Genomic DNA, 23,916 nt, shown 5'->3' with positions numbered 1-23,916 from the left:
TCTCTACCCATACAGATTCCATGTTGTTGGAGAAAATATCCTTCCTCCCTATTGTGTTGACCTCCTCTTTAACCAGCAATGCAACTCAATCGTCTTTTTCTTTTTGCTTGTCCTTCCTAAATACTGAATACCCCTGGATGTTCAGTTCCCAATCCTGGTCACCCTGCAGCCATGCCACTGTAATCCCGACTAGATCATACCAGTTCACATTTATTTTTCCAATTAATTAATTTACATTATTGTGAATGCTTCTCACGTTAAGGCACAAAGCCTTGTCTTTTTAACATTTCTTGTCCCATTGATTTTCACTGAGCCTCTGTTTGATTCTGGCCCTTAATTCTTTTGCCCATCACTTTTCTAATTCCCTTTCTAACTTTTGTTCTTGTCCTAGGGTCCACCTCCTCTGACTCCCTGTATTGGTTCCAATCACACTGCTACTGTAGTTTAAACCCTCCCCAACCATTAGTAAATAGGACATCAGTCCTGGACCTGCCCAGGCATAACCTGTCCAGTTTGTACTGGTTAAACCTCCCCCAGAACCGGTCCCAATGACCCAGGAATCTGAAACGCTCCCCTTCAAACCATATCTTCAGCCACAGATTCATTTGTCTATCCTGCTATTTCTATGCTGACTAGCACGCGACACTGGTAGTAATCCAAAGATCACTACCTTTGCGGTCCTACTTTTTAAACTTACTTCCCAACTCCTTATATTCTGCTTTTAGGACCGTATCCATTTTTTTACCCATGTCGTTTGTACCAATGTGTACCACGACCACTGGTTATTCATCCCTCCAGAACGGCCTGTAGCCATTCTAAGACATAGAACATAGAACATTACAGCGCAGTACGGGCCCTTCGGCCCTCGATGTTGTGCTGACCTGTGAAACCATCTGAAGCCTATCTGACCTACACTATTCCATTTTCATCCAAATGTCTATCCAGTGACCACTTAAATGCCCTTAACTTTGGCGAGTCCACTACTGTTGCAGGCAGGGCGTTCCACACCCCTACTACTCTCTGAGTAAAGAAACTGCCTCTGATATCTGTCCTATATCTACCACCCCTCAATTTAAAGCTATGTCCCTTCGTGTTGGTCATCACCATCCGAGGAAAAAGACACTCACTGTCCACCCTATCTAACCCTCTGACTATCTTATATGTCTCTATTAAGTCACCTCTCAGCCTTCTCCTCTCTAACGAAAACAACCTCAAGTCCCTGAGCCTTTCAGAGAATTCATAGAATTTACAGTGCAGAAGGAGGCCATTCAGCCCATCGAGTCTGCACCGGCTCTTGGAAAGAGCACCCTACCCAAGGTCAACAATTCCACCCTATCCCCTTAACCCAGTAACGCCACCCAACACTAAGGGCAATTTTGGACACTAAGGGCAATTTATCATGGCCAATCCACCTAACCTGCACATCTTTGGACTGTGGGAGGAAACCTGAGCACCCGGAGGCAACCCACGCACACACTGGGAGGATGTGCAGACTCCGCACAGACAGTGACCCAAGCCGGAATCGAACCTGGGACCCTGGAGCTGTGAAGCGATTGTGCTATCCACAATGCTACCGTGCTGCCCCTCATAAGACCTTCCCTCCATACCAGGCAACATCCTAGTAAATCTCCTCTGAACCCTTTCCAAAGCTTCCACATCATTCCTATAATGTGGTGACCAGAACTGCACGCAGTACTCCAGGTGCGGCCGCACCAGAGTTTTGTACAGCTGCAGCATGGCCTCGTGGTTCCGAAACTCAATCCACCTACTGATAAAGGCTAGCACACCATGTGCCTTCTTAACAGCCCTATTAACCTGGGTGGCAACTTTCAGGGATTTATGTACCTGGATGCCGAGATCTCTCTGTTCATCTACACTACCAATAATCTTGCCATTAGCCCAGTACTCTGCATTCCTGTTACTCCTTTCAAATGAACCACCTCACACTTTTCCGCATTAAACTCCATCTGCCACCTCTCAGCCCAGCTCTGCAGCTTATCTATGTCCCTCGGTATCCTATAACATCCTTCAGCACTATCCACAACTCCACCGACCTTCGTGTCATCTGCAAATTTACTAACCCATCCTTCTACACCCTCTTCCAGGTCATTTATAAAAATGACAAACAGCAGTGGCCCCAAAACAGATCCTTGCGGTACACCACTAGTAACTGAACTCCAGGATGAAAATTTGCCATCAACCACCACCCTCTGTCTTCTTTCAGCTAGCCAATTACTGATCCAAACCGCTAAACCACCTTCAATCCCATACTTCCGAGTCAGAGTCATGGAGAAATACAGCACAGGACAGGCCCTTCGGCCCACAATGTGGTGCTGAACTTTTGTCCTAGGTTAATCATAGATCATAGAATTTTGGACACTCAGGGCAATTTAGCATGGCCAATCCACCCAACCTGCACATCTCTGAACTGTTGGAGGAAACCGGAGCACCCGGAGGAAACCCACGCACACACGGGGAGGATGTGCAGACTCCACACAGACAGTGACCCAAGCCGGAATCGAACCTGGGTCCCTGGAGCTGTGAAGCAATTGTGCTATCCACAATGCTACCATGCTACCCTTAAGAACAAACTAATCTACACTCCATTATTCTACCATAATCCATGTACCTATCCAATAGCCGTTTGAAGGTCCCTAACGTTTCCGACTCAACTACTTCCACAGGCAGTGCATTCCATGCCCCCACTACTCTCTGGGTAAATCCTGGTAAATCTCCTTTGCACCTTTTCCAAAGCTTCCACATCCTTCCTAAAATGAGGTGACCAGAACTGCACACAGTACTCCAAATGTGGCCTTAGCAAGGTTTTGTACAGCTGTCTCACGGCTCTTAAATTCAATCCCTCTGCTAATGAACGCTAGCACACCATAGATCAAAGATCTATGAACATAGACCCCAAGATCTCTCTGCTCCTCTACATTGCCAATAACCCTATCGTTAACCCTACCGCATTCATATTTGTCCTTCCAAAATGGACAACCTCACACTTGTCAGGGTTAAACTCCATCTGCCACTTCTCAGCCCAGCTCTGCATCCTATCTATGTCTCTTTGCAGCCAACAACAGCCCTCCTCACTGTCCACAACTCCACCAATCTTCGTATCATCTGCAAATTTACTGACCCACCCTACAACTCCCTCATCCAAGTCATTAATGAAAATCACAAACAGCAGAGGACCCAGAACTGATCCCTGCGCTACGCCACTGGTAACTGGGCTCCAGGCTGAATATTTGCCATCCACCGCCACTCTCTGACTTCTATCGGTTAGCCAGTTCGTTATCCAACTGCCCAAATTTCCCACTATCCCATGCCTCCTTACTTTGTGCATAAGCCTACCATGGGGAGCCTTATCAAATGCCTTACTAAAATCCATGTATACTACATCCACTGCTTTACCTTTATCCACATGCTTGGTCACCTCCTCAAAGAAGTCAATAAGACTTGTAAGGCAAGACCTACCCCTCACAAATCCGTGCTGACTATCCCTAATCAAGCAGTGTCTTTACAGATGCTCAGAAATCCTATCCCTCAGTACCCTTTCCATTACTTTGCCTACCACCGAAGTAAGACTAACTGGCCTGTAATTCCCAGGGTTATCCCTATTCCTTTTTTTGAACAGGGGCATGACATTCGCCACACTCCAATCCCCTGGTACCACCGGGAGGCAACATGCCGCCCTGGAGACTCGTTTGCGGCCACAGAAACGCCCATCTATTCCCCTTAAAATTGATTAACATCTGTTACGATGATGGGTGAGGATACACAAAAACATTGAGGAGTATAAAGAAAGCAGGAAGGTACTGAAGCGGGAAATTAGGAGGGCTAGGAGGGGTCATGAAAAATTCTTGCCAAGTAGGATTAAGGTGAATCACAAAGCTTTTTATTTATATGTAAAAAGCAAGAGGGTGGCCAGGGAATGGATTTGGGGGAATCCATGTATTGAGCCTGAGGAAATGGGCACGGTACTAAATGAATACTTTGCATCAGTGTTCACCAAAGAAAAGAACTTTGGGTAGGGTGTGTGGACAGTTTGGGTCATGTTGACATCAAAAGGGAAGAAGTATTGGGTGTTTTAAAAGACAGTAAGGTAACAGACTGCTTGGTACCATGGGCGGGCGCTATCAAGTCAGCATGGGTCAGCTGACTCACGGAAGCACAGTGGTGGGGCGAGCAGGTGTTAAGCTGGAGCTTGACTTGGGGGGTTGGGTTCCTAGTGCTGTTGCTACGGGGGAGGGAGGGGGGAGTTACTTTGCTGACAGGGGAGGAACTGTTACTAGGGGGCAAGTGGGAAGTCGGGAACGGTGAATGCCCGAGGGGAGGGGGGGGGGGGGGCAAGGAGGCGGAGGGCGCGAGCTAGAGGCTGGCCTAAAAAGGGTGATGGTTAGTTGACGGGGGGGGTGGGAGTTGCGGGAAGCTCCCCGACCAGTCTGATTACATGGACCGTCAGAGTGTTGAATGAGCCGGTCAAGAGGGCTTGCGTGTTTGCACATTTGAGGGGGCTGAAGTCGGACGTGGCAATGCTACAAGAGACACACCTAAAGGTTACAGACCAGCCGAGATTGAGAAAGGGGTAGGTTGGTCAAAGATTCCACTCAGGGCTGGATTCAAAGACCAGGGGGGTAGCGATCTTGATCAATAAACGACTGGCATTCGAGACAGGGAGAATCGTGTCAGACAAGGGGGGTAGGTACATAATGGTGAGTGGAAATCTGGAGGGGGTGCGGGTGGTACTTGTGAACATATATGCTCCGAATTGGGACGATGTGAAATTTATGAGGCGGGTGTTAGGTATGATCCTAGACTTAGAGTGGGAGATTTTAGCACAGTCATTGATCCGGAATCGGACTGGTCAAAATCCAGGACATGGAGGGGGCCGGCCGCGGCAAAGGAATTGAAGGGGTTTATGGAACAGATGGGGAGGGGGGGGAAGAGTAGACCGTGGAGGTTTGCACGGCCAAGGACGAAGGAGTTTTCTTTTTTCTCGCATGTCAACAAGGTATACTCTCGCATCAACATTTTTCTTCTGAGGAGGGCGCTAATACCGGGGGTGGTAGATACTGAGTACTCGGCAATCGCAGTGTCGGATCATGCCCCACATTGGGTGGATCTACGGGTTAGTGTGGAGAGAGGGCAACCCACGCTATAGAGACTGGATGTGGGGTTGCTCGCGGACGAATCGATCTGTGGGTGGGTTAACAAGTCCATCCAGAATTACCTGGAAACAAATGATACGGGGGAGGTCTGTGCAGCGATGGCTTGGGAAGCTTTGAAGGCAGTGGTCGGAGGGGAATTAATCACGATATGGGCCCACAGAGAAAAGGCAGAACAGGCTGAGAGGGATAGGTTAGTGGAGGAGGTACTCCACGTGGACAGGAGATACTCGGAGGCTCCGGACACGGGGCTACTGAGGGGGCAGCGGAGGTTACAGGCGGAGTTTGGGCTGTTGACTACAGGGAAAGCGGTGGAACAGTTGAGGAAGGCAAGGGGGGCGATTTGAGTACGGGAAAAAGGCAAGCAGAATGTTAACGCACCAGCTCAGGAAAAGGGAGGTGGCCAGGGAGATAGGGAAAGTAAAGAGTAGAGACGGTAATACTGTCCTGGGCCCAGTGGGGGTGAATGAGATGTTTAAGGACTTTTATAGTAAATTATATGAGTCGGAACCCCCGGCTGGGGTGGAGGGGATGAGGCAGTTTTTGGATCAGTTGAGGTTTCCAAGGGTAGATGAGGATCTGGTGGAAGGGATGGGAGCCCCAATTGAGATTGAGGAAATAATCGAGGGGCTTGGGGGCATGCAGTCAGGCTAGGCCCCGGGGCCTCACGGCTATCCGGTGGAATTCTGTAAGACGTTTTCAGAGATATTGAGCCCACTGCTGGTGAGGACATTTAATGAAGAAAGAAGGGAGCCCTCCCCCCAACAATGTTGCAGCGCTCAATTTCATTGATCCTGAAATGGGAGAAGGATCCAGAGCAATGCAGGTTATACAGGCCAACTTCTCTCCTGAATGTGGATGCCAAACTGCTGGCTAAGATATTGGCTACAAGGATAGAGGATTGTGTTCCGGGGGTGATGGGGAAGACCAGACAGGATTTGTAAAGGGCAGGCACCTCAAAGCCAATGTTCGAAGGCTTTTAAATGTTGTTATGATGCCTTCAGAAGGAGAGGAGGTGGAAGTGGTGGTAGCGATGGATGCGGAGAAGACTTTTGATCGGGTGGAGTGAAATTACCTGTGGGAGGTGCTGGGAAGGTTTGGGTTAGCTGAGGGCTTTATTGACTGGTTGCGGTTGTAGTTTAGCACAGGGCTAAAGAGCTGGCTTTTAAAGCAGACCAAGGCAGGCCAACAGCACGGTTCAATTCCTGTGCCAGCCTCCCCGAACAAGTGCCGGAATGTGGCGAATAGGGGCTTTTCACAGTAACTTCATTTGAAGCCTACTTGTGACAATAAACGATTTTCATTTCATTTAATTTGAGTAGCAAGTGTGCGTACGAACCGGCTGAGGGCAGGATATTTTAAACTACTCTCTCCGTTACTGTTTGCTCTGGCCATAGAGCAATCGGCCATGGCATTAAGAGCCTCTGGGAACTGGAAACGGCTGGTTCGGGGTGGGGGGGGGGGGGGGGGGGCTGGTGGAGCAATGGGTCTCACTTTACGCAGATGACCTGCTCTTGTATATTTCAGACCCGTTGGAGGGGATGGGGGAAGAAATGCGAATCCTGGGGAATTTGGATATTTTTCGGGGTATAAATGGAACATGGGAAAAAGTGAGATATTCGCAATCCAGGCAAGAGGACAGGAGAAGAGACTGGGAGAGCTGCTGCTTAGAATGGTAGGGAAGAGCTTTTGGTATCTGGGAATCCAGGTGGCCCGGGAATGAGAGGCACTAAACAAGTTAAACCTATCCCGCCTGGTAGAACAAATGAAAGGGGACTTTAAGAGATGGGACATGCTCCCACTATCACTGGCGGGAGGATACAGACCATGAAAATTACGGTCCCCCCAGATTTCGGTTTGTCTTTCAGTGCCTCCCCATCTTCATCCCAAAGGCCTTTTCAAGCAGGTGAATAAGGTTATTTCGAGTGAAGAAAGTGTTGCTGGAGCGCAGTTGGGGTGAAGGTGGGTTGGCACTGCCAAACTTCTGCAATTACTACTGGGCGGCTAATATTAGGAAGTGGGTAGTGGGGGGGTCACGGTGTGGGGCGGATGGAGGTGGCGTCATGCAAAGTCACAAGTTTGGGAGCACTGATAACGGCACCTCTTCAGTTCTCGCTGGCCCGATACTCCACAAGTCCGGTGGTGGTGGCGGCTCTGAGAATCTGAGGGTAATGGAGGAGATATGAGAGTGGAGGAAGCATTGGTTTGGACCCCAATTTATAATAATCATCGGTTTGTACCGGGTAGGCTGGATGGTGGGTTCCGGAGATGGCAAAGGGCAGGAATTAGAAGGATGGGGGATCTATTTACAGACGGGAGTTTCCCCAGCTTGAAAGCCTTGGAGGATAAATTTGAATTGCCAGCAGGGAATGGGTTTAGGTATTGCAGGTGCGAGAAAGCAGACTCCGGCCTTTCCGCTGCTGTCATCACGGGGGATACAGGACAGAGTAGTCTCCAGTACCTGGGTGGGAGAGGGGAAGGTATTGGATATTTACCAGGAGCTTTCGGAGGCGGAGGAAACTCCGGTGGACGAGCTCAAGGGCAAGTGGGAGGATGAGCTAGGAGGAGAGATGGAGGCGGTTCTGTGGGCAGATGTCCGAAGCAGGGTTAATACATCCTCATCATGTGCCAAGCTTAGCCTGATACAATTTAAGGTAGTCCACTGGACGCACACGACAGTGGCTGGGATGAGCAAGTTTCTCAGGGTAGAGGACAGGTGTGCAAGGTGCGCCGGAAGCCCAGCAAATCATGTCCACATGTTTTGAGCATGCCTGAAACTTTGGCGGGATTTTTCTAAGGCAATGTCCACGGTACTAAAAACACAGGTGGTGCCGAGTCCGGAGGTAGCGATCTTTGGAGTGTCAGAAGAGCCGCGAGGTCAGGGTGCGAAAGAGGCCGACGTCTTGGCCTTTACCTCCCTGGTAGCCCAGAGACGGATTTTGTTAATGTCAAGGGACTCGAAGCCCCCCCCGAGTGTGGATACCTGGGTTAGTGACATGGCTGGGTTTCTAAGTCTCAAGAAAATAAAGTTTGCCTTAAGAGGGTCAATGGTTGGGTTCACCCTTGAACCGTGGTGGCAGCCGTTTGTCGACTTTCTCAGGGAAAATTAAAATGTCAGCAGATGCAGTATTCCAGGTAGGGCGGGGGGGATTGTTGTTTTATGGTTGGGGTTTGTGAAGATTGAGATGGGGTGGAAATGTTTATTATATCTTGTTTATGCCATTGTTACTATTATAAAAACTTTCAAATACCTTAATAAAAATATATTTTTTAAAAGGTAGGTAACTCTCATGGGCCGGATGGGAATACTGAGGATTTATACCCATTTGGAAACAAACGGACTCATTAGCAATAGACAACATGGTTTTGTGAAGGGAAGGTCGTGCCTCACTAATTTGATTGAGTTTTTTGACCAAGATGACTGATGAGAGGGCGGTGGATATTGTTTACATGGACTTCAGTAAAGCCTTAGACAAGGCACCTCATGGCACACTGATATAAAGGGGTGAAGTCACACAGGATCAGAGGTGAGGTGGCAAGATGGATACAGAACTGGCTTGGTCACAAAAGGCAAAGGGTAGCGGCGGAAAGGTGCTTTTCTGAATGGAAGGTTGTGATTAGTGGTGTTCCACAGGGATCTCTGCTGGGGCCTCTTGTTTGTAGTGTACATGAACGATTTGGAGGAAAATGCAGCTGGTCTGATTCGTCGGTTGGTGGAGTGGCAGATAGTGTTGAGGATTGTCAGAGGATACAACAGGACATAGATAGGGTGGAGACTTGGGTAGAGAAATGGCAAATAGAGTTTAATCCGGACAAATGTGAGGTAATGCATTTTGGGAGGTCTAATATAGAGGGGAAATAGCAAAACTTTTAGGAGTAGAGAAAGTCAGAAAGATCTGGGCGTCAGGTCCACAGATCTTTGAAAGTAGTCAAGAAAGCATACATAGATATGTAGAAGAAAAGAGTAGAAGGCGGCCTTTTGACCCTTCGAGCCTGCTCCGCCATTCATCACGATCATGGCTGATCATCCAACTCAATAGCCTAATCCTGCTTTCTCCCCATTGCCTTTGATCCCATTCTCCCCAAGTGCTGTATCCAGCCGCCTCTTGAATATATTCAATATTTTAGCATCAAGTACTTCCTGTGGAATCCCACTCTTTGTGTGAAGAAATGTCTCCTCATATCCCATCAGGCTCGAAGGGCCAAAAGGCCTCCTCCTGCTCCTATCGTCTATGTATCTGTCCGAAATGGTTTAACCTGAACTCTCAGACTGTGACCCCTGGTTCTGGACACACTCATCATTGGTAACATCTTCCCTGCATCTACCCTGTCTGGTCCTGTTAAAATTTTATAAGTCTCTATGAGATCCCCCCTCATTCTTCTGAACTCCAGCGAGAACAATCCCAACCTGGTCGATCTCTCCTCATATGAGTCCCGCCATCCCTGGCATCAGTCTGGTAAACCATCGCTGCACTCCTTCGAGAGCAAGAACATCCTTCCTCAGAGGAGACCAAAACCGCAAACAATACTCCAGGTGTGGCTTCACTAAGGCCCTGTATAATTGCAGCAACTCATCCCTGATTCTATACTCAAAACCTCTTGCAATGAAGGCCATCATACCATTAGCCTTCTTTACCGTCTGCTGCACTGCATGCTTACCTCCAGCGACTGGTGCAAAAGGACAGCCAGGCCTCGCTGTACACTCCCCTCTCCCAATTTACAACCATTCAGGTAGTAATCTGCCTTCCTGTTTTTTCTTCCAAAGTGAATAACCTTACACTTACCCAAATTATACTGCATATGCCATTGGTTTGCCCACTCATCCAACTTGTGCAGATCATGCTGTAGAATCCCCGCATCCTCGTCACAATTCACCCTCCTACCTAACTTGGTATCATCTGCAAACTTTGAGATGTTACATTTTGGTCTCTCATCCAAATAGCTGGGGTCTCAGCACCGATCCCTGTGGTACCCCACTAGTTACTGCCTGCCAATTTGAAAAGAACCCATTAATCCCGACCAGTTTTCTAGCCAACTCAATACATTTCCCTCAGTCCCATACGCTTTAAGTTTGAACAATAAAATCTTACGTGGGACTTCGTCAAACGCCTTCTGAAAGTCCAAATATACCACATCGACTGGCTCCCCCTGGTCAACTGTACTGGTTACATCTTCAAAGAATTCCAACAGATTTGTCAAGCATGATTTCCCCTTCATAAATCCATGCCAACTCTGACTGATGCTGCCACTGCTTTCTAAAAGCTCCGCTGTAATGTCCTTGATAATAGATTAAACCGATGTTAGGCGTACTGGTCTATAATTCCCTGCTTTCTCTCTACCTCCCTTTTTGAATATTGGAGTGACGTGAGCTACCCTCCAATCTGCAGGGACAGTTCCAGAGTCTGTAGAATCCCAGAAGATGACCACCAATGCATCCACTATTTCGAGAGCCACCTACTTAAGCACTCTGGGATGCAGATTCTCAGGCCCTGGGGATTTATCTGCCTTCAATCCCATCAATTGTCCCAGCACCATTTCTCTACTAATATTGATCTCCCTCAGTTCTTCCCTCTCGTACGGAATGCTTATCTTCCTTGGAATGGGGCATAGAGTATAAGAACTGGCAAGTTATGCTACAGCTGTCTCGAACCTTGGAATATTGCACACAATTCTGGTTGCCACATTACCAGAAGGATGTGGAGGCTTTGGAGAGGGTGAAGAGGAGGTTTACCAGGATGTTGCCTTGACTGGAAGGTGGTAGCTATGCGGAGAGGCTGAATAGACTTTGATTGTTTTCATTGGAATGACAGAGGTTGAGAGGTGACCTGATAAGAGGTCTACAAGATTATGAAGGGCATGGATAGAGTGGATGGACAAGCAGTCTTTCCCAAGGTTGAAGGGTCAGTCACCAGGGGGCATAGGTTTAAGGTCTGGGGGGCAAAGTTTAGAGAGGGCAGCACAAGTGGCTAACACTGTGGCTTCACAGCGCCAGGGTCCCAGGTTCGATTCCCCACTGGGTCACTGTCTGTGCGGAGTCTGCACGTTCTCTCCATGTCTGCGTGGGTTTCTTCCGGGTGCTCCGGTTTCCTCCCAACAGTCCAAAGATGTGCAGGTTAGGTCGATTGGCCATGCTAAATTGTCCTTCGTGTCCAAAAAGGTTAGGAGTTATTGGGTTATGGGGATAATAATGGTAATAGCAATAATCTTTATTATTGTCACACGTAGGCTTACATTAACACTGCAATGAAGTTACTGTGAAAATCCCCTAGTCGCCACATTCTGGCGCCTGTTCGGGTACAGAGGGAGAATTCAGAATGTCCAATTCACATAACAGCACGTCTTTCTGGACCATGGGAGGAAACCAGATCACCCGGAGGAAACCCACACAGACACAGGGAGAATGTGCAAACTCCGCAGTGACCCAAGCCGGGAATTGAACCTGGGATAGGGTGGAAGTGAGGGCTTAAGTGGATCGGTGCAGACTCGATGGGCCGAATGGCCTACTTCTGCACTGTACGTGCAAGGCAGGTTTTTTTCCCCAGAGAGGGTGGTGAGTGCCTGCAATGCATTGCCAGGGGAGGTTGTGGAAGCAGATACATTAACAACGTTCAAAAGGCATCTAGACAAATACATGGATCGGATGGATATGGCACTGGGAAGTGGAGGGATTTGGGCAAGGGTGTTATCATGACCGGTACAGGCTTGGAGGGTCAAAGAGCCTGTTCCTGTGCTGTATTGTTCTTTGTTCTATTCCCACTCTTTACTCCTCCCTGTGCAGCAAAGCCAATTGTAGTGCAATGAATTTGGCTGTTGCTGCTTTCCGCGGAGAGGCCATTCCCCCAACCCTATCCAAAGTGGTATCTCTGTTTAGCAGGGAATAGCCACAGGAGATTCCTGAACTGCTCTGCCTGGTGATCATTCCCTTCCTACCTGTGGAATCTTAGCCTGCTGTGTGACCACCTCCCGATATATGCTATCCATGATACTCTCAACCGCGCAGATGCTCCACAGTGCTCCCAGCCACTACTCCAAAACCTGGGCTTCCAGGAGCTGCAGCTGGAGACACTTCTTGCACACATGCTGGTCCCTGGCACTGGAAATGTTCCCGGCTTCCCACATGCAGCAGGAAGAGCACACCACAGTTTTGAGCTCTCCTATCATGACTTATCCCTTTAAATTAAATTAAATCTTTTGGGTATCAAATAATATCAATTACTGTAGAGCCCTCCTTTCCTGCTCCTCGTTGTTACAGAATACAGCCGTTATAAACGATGAACCACAAAATAACACTTCAAACATTTTAAGTGATAGAAGTAGGAAATACTCGACTGTACTCACCCAATCAGCTCCACAGCTTCCAGGTCCAACTTATTAAGACCGCCATTTGTCTTCCTGAGGAAAGTTGGAAAGGAGCACCTCGCTCCCCATTCACCACACTCCCTCAGTCACCAAACTCCAGTGCAAAGTCAACACTGTGAAATGGTCTGCTTTTATTCTCGGAATCTAGCCTCTGAAAATCTGTTTAAGCCAGTTGTCTAATTAAATAGTTGCAGTTGAAAGAAGAGCTTGTATAAACCCTGTATTGGTAAAGTCCAGAGCAGAAAAGTCTTCTTGATATTGAGCCCAGTAAACCAAACTTGCATGTTGGAAATCTATTTTTTCCCAATCTTATGCACAAGTCAAAAATCAATTTAAAAAATTGATAATAGCAGCAGATTCTGGAGCGAATCGGAATGTCCATTTTATTCCAATATTTTGAATATACTTGATGACTGAACCTCTCGAGGGTAGAGAATTCAAAAGATTCACAATCTTCGAGGGCAGAGATTTATTCTCATCTCAACCCTAAATAGCTGACCTCGAGTTCTGGACTCCCCGAACAAGGAAAACTTTTTTATATTTCCATTGGATCATCACTCATCACTTCCAGTGTACTCGAATGCTCTAGGACAGCCTTAAATCTGAAGATGGCACCTGCTTTATACCAGCACGTCTTACAGTGATGGGTCACAGAAAAGAAGTTGTATATGTTGAAAAATGTGCACAATTAAAATTAGTTTCACATCTTAATGCTCTTTAATTATTTTGAAACAAAACATACTTGATAATGAACAAACTGTTTTGTTGGGTCCAATATTCCTGAGTATGACAAACTTGGTGTTTATAAACTGGCAGACATCAGTTATATTTTATACCAGATAGTTCGCAATTAAAAATCAACATACAGCAGGTTTTATCAAATACCAAGTGCAACTTAAAGAGAAACCTTAATCAAACATTTCTGTTCTTTGTACTATGATTTATTCAAATGAGAACTCCTTTTTAGCAAGTTAAATAGATTTCTAAAATATTAAATTTTATATTGTTTTGTAGAATTTGGTCCATTTACAGGAACAATTTACTTTTGTATTGAAGGCTGTTACACCCTGAGAACTGCAGCTTGATGCAAAATGGTTAGGTGCCTGGGAGTTAAGACTGAAACACTGGGCAGCACAGTTGAAACAAAACCTCAGAAATGAATATAAAACCCAAAAAGCTTATTACCTTGTAGCCTTGATCCATCGTCCCAACTGGATTAAGAACTGCAATAATTACAATGGTTCTACTTGCTGGCCCAAATCACATTATAATTTGGAGCATGTACTTCCAGTTATGCAAAGTGCACTCCCTAACGCCAATTAGAACTTTGTTACACTACTTGGGCACAATTTTATTCAGTTAAATTTGGACCCTGGTTTTCTGCTGCCTACGACAAAGCTCAAATGAAGGTGAATAAATTAGACTTGTCAAAAGGAAACACCAAAATGGAAAAGGATCAGCAGCAGGTGTCGGGCTTTCTGAATGTAATGTGGGTACTGCTGGCTTCTCTCCACTCTGATTGGAGCTCTTCATACTTCAGAAACCAGGCACCAGAAATAGTCAGGACATTAGTGAGCAGAATCATGTTGTGACAGAATGTCCAACTCTGCAAAATGCACAATAACACAAAGTTCAAGCACAAAAAACAAGCCACATAAAAGTATAAATGAGCTACAAAAACAGCCAGAGTAAACAGTGCAAGAGAGAAGGGAGTGAGAGAAGGAAGAGAAGGTGCAGGGAGAAATACATCAGCAAGTTTCTTTGAAAATGGCTTTCAAAACATCTTTCCACATTCGAGTCTGATGGCCAACTGCTTCATGAGTCATCATTGTTCGATTTGGCCACTTCATCTAGAGGAAGAAGTAGTTACAGGATCAGGAAAAACACAATCACTCCAAGCCAGTATTGTGACCGTGACATTAAAATTACTTGCACCTCACACTAGACAGAACGAGACGAGACTCCACCCTTCTTTACACTGCCCCAGTTTGCTCTCTTCATGTTTCGCAATAGTTGTAACCTCAGCTGAGCAGAAGAGACTGGAAAAGTGGGGAAAACAAGAGCTTTCATTAAGTCACTGTTAACATACTGAAACATGAAGGTGCTGGGACCAGATGGAATTTTATTTATTTTTAAAAAATAAATGTAGAGTACCCAATTCTTTTTTCCAATTAAGGGGCAATTTAGCGTTGCCAATCCACCTACCCTGCACATCTTTGGGTTGTGGGGGTGAGACCCACGCAGACACGGGGAGAATGTGCAAACTCCACGTGGACAGTGACAGATAGAATATTATAAGAAGCTTATGGATCAGCTGGCCCCGTTAGTACTGGGGATGTTTAATGATTCATTAGCGTGGGATTCCCTCTCGAAGACGATGGGGCACGCGTCTATCTCCCTCCTTTTGAAGGAGGATAAGGACCCAAAAAGTGTGGGTCGTTCCAAACTATTTCTCTGTTCTATGTGGATGCAAAGCTTTTAGCCAAGGTCTTACTGTTGAAGTTAAAGCCCCGTCTCCCGGATGTTGTGGGGGAAGATCAGACAGGCTTTGTTAAGGGCAGAAAATGGTTGTCCAACATAAGGCTGTTACTTAAAGTAGTTCAAGTGGGGCTGGAACCGGTGATAATAGTGTCTCAAAGCAGAAAAGGCTATAATAGGGTTGAATGGAGCTACCTGTTCGCGATTATGGAGAAGTTTGGGATAGGCCCTGGGTTTGTATCGTGGGTGTGGCTGTTATACGATGTGCATCATGCCAGTGTGCGAAAGAACACCAAGTGTTCGGGGTTGTCTAGGCTGTACAGGGAGACGAGGCAGAGCTGTCCTGCTGTAGCTTTACACAACATTAGTTAGGCCACATTTGGAAGACTGCGTTGGCAATCAAGACATTGAAGGCCTCGGACAAAGAACAGTACTGCACAGGAACAGGCCCTTCGGCCTTCCAAGTCTGCACCGATCATGATGCCTGTCTAAACTAAAAGCTTCTGCACTTCCAGGGTCCGTATCCCTCTATTCCCATCCTAATCATGTATTTGTCAAGATGCCTCTTAAACGCCGTTATCGAATCTGCTTCCACCATTTCCCGGCAGTACGTTCCAGGCACTCACCACTCTGTGTAAAAACCTTGCCTAGCACATCTACTATAAACGTTCCACCGCACCTTAAAACTATGTTTCCTAGTAATTGACTTTTCCACCCTGGGAAAAGCATTTGACTATCCACTCTATTCATGCCACTCCTAATTTTGTAAACCTCTATCAGGCCACCCCGCAACCTCCGTCGTTCCAGTGAAAACAATCTGAGTTTATCTAACCTCTCCTCATAGCTCCAGACCAGGCAACATTTTCTGTATCCTCTCCAAGCATCCACATCCTTCTACTTTGTGGTGACTTGAATTATACGCAATCTTCCAATTGTGACCTAACTAAGGTTGTGTAAAGCTGCAGCATGACTTGCCAATTTTTATACTCAGTGCCCCGACCGATGAAAGCAAGCATGTATACCTTCTGGACTACGTTATGCGCCCACGTTGCCACTTTCAGTGATCTGTGTACCTGTACACCCAGATCCCTCTGCCTGTCAATACTCCGAAGGCGTCTGCCATTTGCTCTATAATTCCCACTCGATTTGGACCTTCCAAAATGCATTACCTCACATTTGTCTGGATTAAACTCCATCTGCTATCTCTCCGCTGAAGTCTCCAACCGATCTATATCCTGCTGGATCCTCTGACAGTCCCCATTGCTATCCACAATTCCACCAACCTTTGAGTCATCCGCAAACTTACTAATCAGATCAGTTACATTTTCCTCTTTATCACTTATATAAACTACAAACAGCAAATGTCCCAGCATTGATCCCTGCGGAACACCACCAGTCACAGCCTTCCATTCAGTTCAGTAAAGCACCCTTCCACTGCTACTCTCTGTCTTCTATGACCAAGCCAATTCTGTGTCCATATTTCCAGCTCACCTCTGATCCCATGTGGCTTCACCTTTTATACCAGTCGGCCATGAGGGTTTAGGCTTTACCAAAGTCCATGCACTGCCCTCCCTTCATTAATCATCTTAGTCACTTCCTCAAAAAACTCAATCAAGCTAGTGAGACACCCCCTTCACAAAACCATGCTACCTATCGTGTGCAAGTCCATTTGATCCAAATGTGAGTAAATCCTGTCCCTCAGACTCTTTTCCAATAATTTCCCTACCAGTGACCTAAGGCTCACCGGCCTATAATTTCCTTGATTATCCCAAATACCCTTCTGAAACAAATGAACAGCACTCCCTACTCTTAGCCCTCTGGGACCTCACCTGTAGCCATTGAGAATACAAAGATTTCGGTGAAGGCTCCAGCAATTTACTCCCTTGCCTCCCTCCACATTCTGGGGTAGATCCCATCAGGCCCTAGGGACCTATCTACCGTAATGCTTTTTAAGACGCCGAACCTCCTTTTTGATATCAACAGATCATCTATTCACCCTTCCCTAGACTCTTCATCCATCAAGTCCTTCTCTAAGGTGAACACTGATGCAAAGTACTCATTTAATATCGCGCCCATTTCCTCTGGCTGCACGCATAGAATCCCTCCTCTCCCCTTGAGTGGGCCAACCCTTTCACTGGCTACCCTCTTGCTCTTTATATATGTATTAAATGTCTTGGAATTCTCCTCAATCCTGTTTGCCAAGGACTTTTCCTGACATCTTTTAGCTCTCCTGACTCTTTGATTAAGTTCCTTCCTACTTTGTTTATATACCTCACAGGCTTCATCTGTCCCCAGCCTTCTAGACTTTACAAATGCTTCCTTTTTCTTTTTGACTATGCTCACAATATCCCTTATTATCCAAGATTTCAAAAATTTCCATACTTATCCTTCAACCGCACAGGAAAATGCCAGTCCTGAATTCTAATCGTAGAATCATAGAATCTACAGTTCAAAAGGAGGGCACTCGGCACATCGAGCCTGCACCAGCCGTTGGAAAGACCACCCCACTGAAGCCCACATCTCCATCCTATCCCTGTAACCCAGTAATCACACCCAAACCTTTTTGGACACTAAGGGCAATTTAGCATGGCCAATCCACCTAACCGGCACATCTTTGGACTGTGGGAGGAAACTGGAGCATCCAGAGGAACCCCAGGCAGACACGGGGAGAACGTGCAGACTCCGCACAGACAGTGACCCAAGCTGGGAATCGAACTTGGGACTCTGGAGTTGTTAAGCGACTATGTTATCGTGCCGCCCACAACTGATATTTGAAAGACTCCCACATGTCAGATTTACCCTCGAAAAGCCACCACAATCTAAATTCTTCAATTCCTGCTTAATATTGTTGTAATTAGTCTTTCCCCATTTAGTACCTTCACCCGAGGACTACTCTTACTTATCCACGAGTACCTTACAACTTAGAGAATTATGGTGACCGTTCCCGAAATGCTCCTTTACTCAAACTTTCAACCACCTGGCCGGGCTCATTCCCCAATACCAGGTTGGTACGGCCCCTTCCCTAGTTTGTCTTCATATACTAGTAGAGGGCGATTGTTAGGAGTGGAGCTCAGGGTGCTTTTGCACGCAAATGATCTATTGCCTTATGTAAGGGATCCAGGGCCAGTGATAGGAGACATTATGGGGATATTGAAGAGGTTTGGCTCCTTTACGAGGCATAAACTAAACGTTGGGAAGAGCGAGCATTTTGAGGTGCGCCCTTCAAGGGGAGGAACTGGGTTGGTGGGAGGAGGGCTGCTGTTCCGTCTGGCTGGAACAAGTTTCCACCATCTGGGGCTTCAGGTGGCTCATGATTGGGCTAGTGTAAACAGAATTACACTAGCCTGATGATTAGGGTTAAGGCAGATCTACAGAGGTGGTACAGCCTTCCACTGCAGCTGGCTGGTCGGATTCAACCTATGAAGATGAATATCTTGCAGCGATTCATGTTTTTGTTTCAATGTCTCCCAATTGTTCTACCTATGGTGTTATGTTGGAGGTTGGGGTGACTCATAACAGGTTTCATATGGCAGGGAGAACTCCTCAGATGCAAAGGGCGGTCCTAAGAGGAAAGAGGCAGTTGGGGGCATTGGCGATGTCGAATTTGATGTTTTATTTTTGGGCAGCCAATGTGGAGGTGTTGGGTTAGTTTGGGGACCAGGATATTACTTAGGTGTGGATGAGTCAGGGGTTGTGTTTGGAGGCACTGGTGACAGCATCTCTGCTGTTTGCCCCAGTGAAATATTCTTCGAACTCAGTGGTTGTCTCCACGCCAGATCCACCTCGCCAACACTGATGCCGACAGGGGCGTGTACGATACTTCGTTTCCTGAAGTCTGTCAATGACCAGCTCCTTAGTTTTGCTGATGTTGAGGTCGATACACCACGCCACTAGGTTCTCTATCTCCCTCCGACCCACTACAGTCATGTCATCAGCAAACTTGTAGATGGAGTTGGAGCCAAATTTTGAGAGTATAGTAGGGGATAAGTATGCAGCCTCGCAGGGCCCCGGAGTTGAGGAGGTGCTGTTATTTGCGGTCTATGGATCAGGAAGTCAAGTTGCAGAGGGAGGAACCAAGTCCTAGGTTTTGGAGTATTGATACGAGCTTGGCTGGGATTATGTTGTTGAAGACAGAGCTGTAGTCAATGAACATTGAGGCATGTTGCCTGGTTCTTCTTTGGCACATGTATGATGATGGTCTTCTTGAAGCAGGTGGGAACCTTGGAACAGAGTAGAGAGAGGTTGAAGATGTCCGTGAACACAGCCGCCAGTCGGTCCATGCAGGATCTGAGTGCACTAGGAACGCCGTCAAGTCACGTTGCTTTCCGAGGGTTCACTTTCAAGAAGGCCAATCTGACTTTGGAAGCTGTGATGGTGAGTATGGATGTGTCCGGGGCTGCTGGGGCAGTTGATATTGGTTTAATGGTTTCCTGCTTGAAACAAGCATAGAGTACATTGAGTTTATTAGGGAGGAGTGCGCTGCCGCTGGAGATTCTACTCGGCTTTGCTTTGTAGCCCGTTACGTTTTTCAGTCTTACCACAACCAACAAGAGTCCGTGTCATTAGTCTGTGACTCTAGCTGAGCCTGGTATTGTCTCCTGGCTTTGTGGAGATTGTACCTCGATTTCTTGTATAGGTCAGGATCGGCTGGCTTGATCGCCTCAGACCTGGCCTTCAATAGGGAGTGAATCTCCCAATTAAAGCATGATTTAGGTTGGGGAACATACATACTACCTACTTTGACACGCAATCTTCTTCACACTTGTTGATGAAGTCTGTGACGGTTGTGGCATACACGATTAGGTTGGCTTTCATGGTTTCATTCGTTTTCCCCAGAGCTGCTCGAAGAGCGGGCAAAGGCATCTTCAAATGATTTCCTGAGGTCCTCCAACACAATTTGCCAGTGCTTTTTGAATTCCTTGGCTAAGGTACCAGAAAGCACCTCGGCCGTTAGTGCCGTGGCCGGAGCACGAAAGACTGACTCCGCCATTTTACCTGCCGATGAACTGAGAGGCCTCAGACTCAGTCGGCGAACCTCTGCACTCAACGTTCTTTCCCCTGACATTTTTGGGCATTTTAGTCACACAAGATCCTTATTACATTAACTATGGAAGTTTTCAAGAGAAAACAATCCTTGATATTAAGAAAAGTGGCAAAAAGTACAGTACTGTACTTCCCTAATACTGACTGGAACCACCTCAGTGCAAATGGTTTGGATAGAGCAGATTTTGTCAGGTGTGTACAGGAAGGAGTCCTGACTCAGTATGTTGATAGGCTGACAAGGGGGGAGGCCATATTGGACTTGGTGCTCGGCAACGAACCAGGCCAGGTGTCAGATGTCTCAGTGGGAGAGCATTTCAGTGACAGTGACCACAACTCCTTGACCTTTACCATAGTCATGGAGAGGGATAGGAACACACAGTATGGGAAGGTATTTCTGGGTTTCTGTATTTGCAATTCAGGGACTTTGCGAAGACAGAGCTGGCCACTTGCCAAGGTTGCCACCCCCGTTGCTGCATGAAAAGTTGATGCAGAGGGAGAGGACCTCGGAGGAGGTGGTAAAATGGAAGGGGGAGGAGGAGCTGGGGGGTATCTGAAGCGGGGATATGGAGCACGGCCCTGCGGAGGATAGATGCAATCTCCTCTTGTGCAAGATTGAGCCTAAATCAATTCAAAGTAGTGCATAAAGCGCACATGACAGTATCATGGATGAGCTGTTTTTTTTCCCCGGAGGTGGAGGATAAATGTGGGCGGTGTTCAAGGGGGCCGGCAAACCACACTCATGTTCTGGTCTTGCCTGAATTTGGAGGGGTTTTGGGAGGCTTTTTCAGGGTTATGTCAGAGATTATGGGGGTGAAGTTGGCCCCAGGCCCGTGGGTGGCAGTATTCGGGGTGTGGGAGGATCCGGGTGTGAAGGTGGGAGGAGAGGCTGATGAGTTGGCCTTTGCCTCTCTGTTAGCTCGGAGGCGGATGTTAGGGTGGCACCCACCCGAGGGACTCTGAAGAAGCTGCGCTCCGAAAGCTAGGGATCCCAAATTAACCTGTTAAGACTTTAACCTGGTGTTCTAAGATTTCTTACTGTGCCCAGCTGGAAGAATGCAGCAGTTACAAATCAACACAACATATATCTGGTTTCTAATGGGTCAGTGTCTATAAATCCACTGAATACTTGCCTTCCTTCTCCTTTCGATCCTGACTTTCTTCAGCTGCAGATTGATCTCCTCTGAAGAAAATCCTGGCACTGCTCAGTGAGAAATAGAGAAGCTCAAACTCCTGAATGGAAAGACAAAGTACACAATGTCACACAAACCAACAGAATATTCTCCAGCCCGAGTAATTGCTCACGTAACTCTGCTACTATAGCAAGGTACATTCATGAACAGCTTCTCTTCCAACTATATTTAACCCACAATCAATCATCACAATAAACAGTCATATTTTCCTCACCCAAATAGCAAAGATTTAATGGTCTTAACAGAATCACAAATAGCAAGACTTTCTTTGGAGCCTGTGTCTTTGGGAAGTGTTTAGAAGATACAAGTAAAAGAATTTCTCCATTCAATAAAAAACAAGCAGCTAATGGAATGCAGGAAGGTCAACTAGTTCAAATTCTAAATTCCTGTAAGTGATTTTTAATTAACCCATGAGCCAGTTTTAGTTAGCTGAGTTGTTCTGCTACTGTGATAACTTTGGTTTAGTTAGTCACACTCTTGCAGGAGTCAGGGGATTGAAAGCTCCTGTCTGGACCAGATTTGCAAACACAAAACTTCGGCTGACATTTCAGAACACCACTAAGGCCGTGCTAAATTGGCATAAGTGCAAAGTTGTGGGTGAGACATTAAGCCAAGGCCCTATCTGGCTGCCCAGTTGCATATAAAGGGCTCCATGGCACCACATAAGAGTGCAGACGCTTTTCTCCATAATCATACTACCCTCAACGAGCAGACTAACTTGTCTGTCATTCACTGAGGGCCTTGCAATGGCAGATAAACTTAACACTTAAATTTCTTCCAAAAATATATTTTTTTAACAAACATTTTATCAAGGCATTTATGGTTTTATAACAACAAAAGATACAAATGCAAATGTAAACATAATTCAGTGCGTAACATACACCTCAATTTAAAAAATAATTTAAAGTGTCCAATTCTCTTTTTCCCCAATTAAGGGCAATTTAGGGCGGCCAATCCACCTACCCTGCAATGACCCGGGTCGTCGGTGCCATGTGGCAGCAGTGCGCCACCATGCCACCCTAACAAAACACTTCAATGAATTCATGTTGGAATGTCCTGAGGATTTGGAGCGATAATAAACTTTATTTTAAAAATAAATAAATATAGTGTCCAATTCAGTTTTTCCAATTAATTGACAATTTAGAGTCGCCAATCCACCTACCCTGCACACCTTTGGGTTGTGGGGGCGAAACTCAGCAAACACGAGGAGAATGTGCAAACTCCACACGGAGTGTGACCCAGAGCCGGGATCGAACCTGGGACCTTGGCACCATGAGACAGCAGGGTTAACCCACTGCGCCACCGTGCTGCCTTAATAAACTTTATTTAATAGCTCATTTCTAAAAATGCTGTGTGTGGCTTCATCTTTTTAAATACTCCTTTTAGTAATTCTAACTGGAAGCATGCTGGCAGATTGCATTCAACAAAATATTCAGCTTTTGCTTTTGGTTGTAAATATTCCAGACATGCAGTTTTATTTGCCACCCAGTATCTCAATTAAACACAGTGTTTCAATTTCATGGTAAAATTGCATTTTCACCTCAGTGTTTGTTGCTGCACTGTCAAGAGTGAGATAGTAGGACAGAAATCAGACTATTTACTTACCTGTAAATAGATATCCAACCTTTTCTGGGTTAGGTTCATTGTTTGCATGAGCTTTTCATCCTGATTAGTTGACTGGACATTTTGCTGTTTGACGACTGCATTCTTTTCTCTCAGATATTTTTCTCTCACCGACTGAAACCATTGTAACGAGTCAAATTCCTGATACTGATCCAACAGTTTCAGAATGTAGGCAACGCCTGCAATCATTGAGGAACCATCAATCAGTAAGACACACAAAATGGAGCCGATGACTGAGAGGAAGAACTGTAACAGAACAATGGACGATTAAGAGATGTCTCAGGCACAAGCTTGCATTTCAACAGTGGAAAACGTTGTGGGAACAAAAAGATGCTGAGGGAGACAGAGAATATGATGGAAACGAAAAAAGTTGCGTGATGCATGGCAGGTAAATTCTTTAGGTGAGGATCTGGTCAAAATACAATAGATTGAGAAGGGAGGTGAAGAAGAAAAGAAAACTGGTAGGAGAGAATAGAATGGCAGTTAACGTAAAAGACATGAAAAAAATCTTCAACCTACATGTGGATATGATATGGGTGATAAGAAGTGAAGTGGGCATTATTAGGGAATAAGGAGCTGAAACATGCTTAGTAATGCAGAATAGTTTAGAGCAATAAGTAGGAGGCATATGAAAAATTATAAGCAGACTTCCGGTGGGGGCCATGGAGGAGTAGGTCGCACATTCGATAACTCCCGCCTGAAACGGACTTTCGGACCTTTTTTCCCGGATTTTTGTGGACTTTATGAAATAAATCGGTGGAGTTGGCAATAGTAAGGAGGATGCCCCCCCCCCCCCCCCCCCCCCCCCCCCCCCCCACCACCGATGCATGGATAGCTGAACCAGAAGTGGCCATGTGAAGCAAATTAGTCCCGACAGAGGGAAGCAGGCAGTGCGGCGAAGCATTGCAGATGGCAAGGACCAGGGAGCGGCGGCTCACTGGCCGAAGGAGCAACAGATGGAGTTTTTCAAGAGTTGCTTTGCTGAGCTAAAAAGGGATACGCTTGACCCGATGAGAGTATCGATCGACCAAATGGTCGCGACTCATGCAGCCCAG

At 46.5% G+C, this 23,916-nt stretch overlaps 1 protein-coding gene across 4 annotated transcripts in view; it reads right to left on the bottom strand.

Moving 5' to 3' along the window:
• Positions 1–13,221: 13,221 nt before the first annotated feature.
• washc4 (WASH complex subunit 4) overlaps positions 13,222–23,916 on the bottom strand; it is a 180,805-nt gene continuing 170,110 nt past the window's right edge. The window contains exons 31-33 of one of the 4 annotated variants that reach the window (XM_038810878.1): positions 22,844–23,040; positions 21,179–21,278; positions 13,222–14,377 (exon numbers count right to left, since the gene is read on the bottom strand). In XM_038810878.1, coding sequence (XP_038666806.1) covers positions 14,343–14,377; positions 21,179–21,278; positions 22,844–23,040 — 332 coding nt within the window. In that variant the 3' untranslated portion in view covers positions 13,222–14,342. The other 3 variants (XM_038810879.1, XM_038810877.1, XM_038810880.1) reach the window with 3 other exon arrangements.

Source organism: Scyliorhinus canicula, chromosome 11 (assembly GCF_902713615.1).
Source record: "Scyliorhinus canicula chromosome 11, sScyCan1.1, whole genome shotgun sequence".
Classification (NCBI taxonomy): Eukaryota; Metazoa; Chordata; class Chondrichthyes; order Carcharhiniformes; family Scyliorhinidae; genus Scyliorhinus; species Scyliorhinus canicula.
This window is presented reverse-complemented; position numbering and strand designations above follow the sequence as displayed.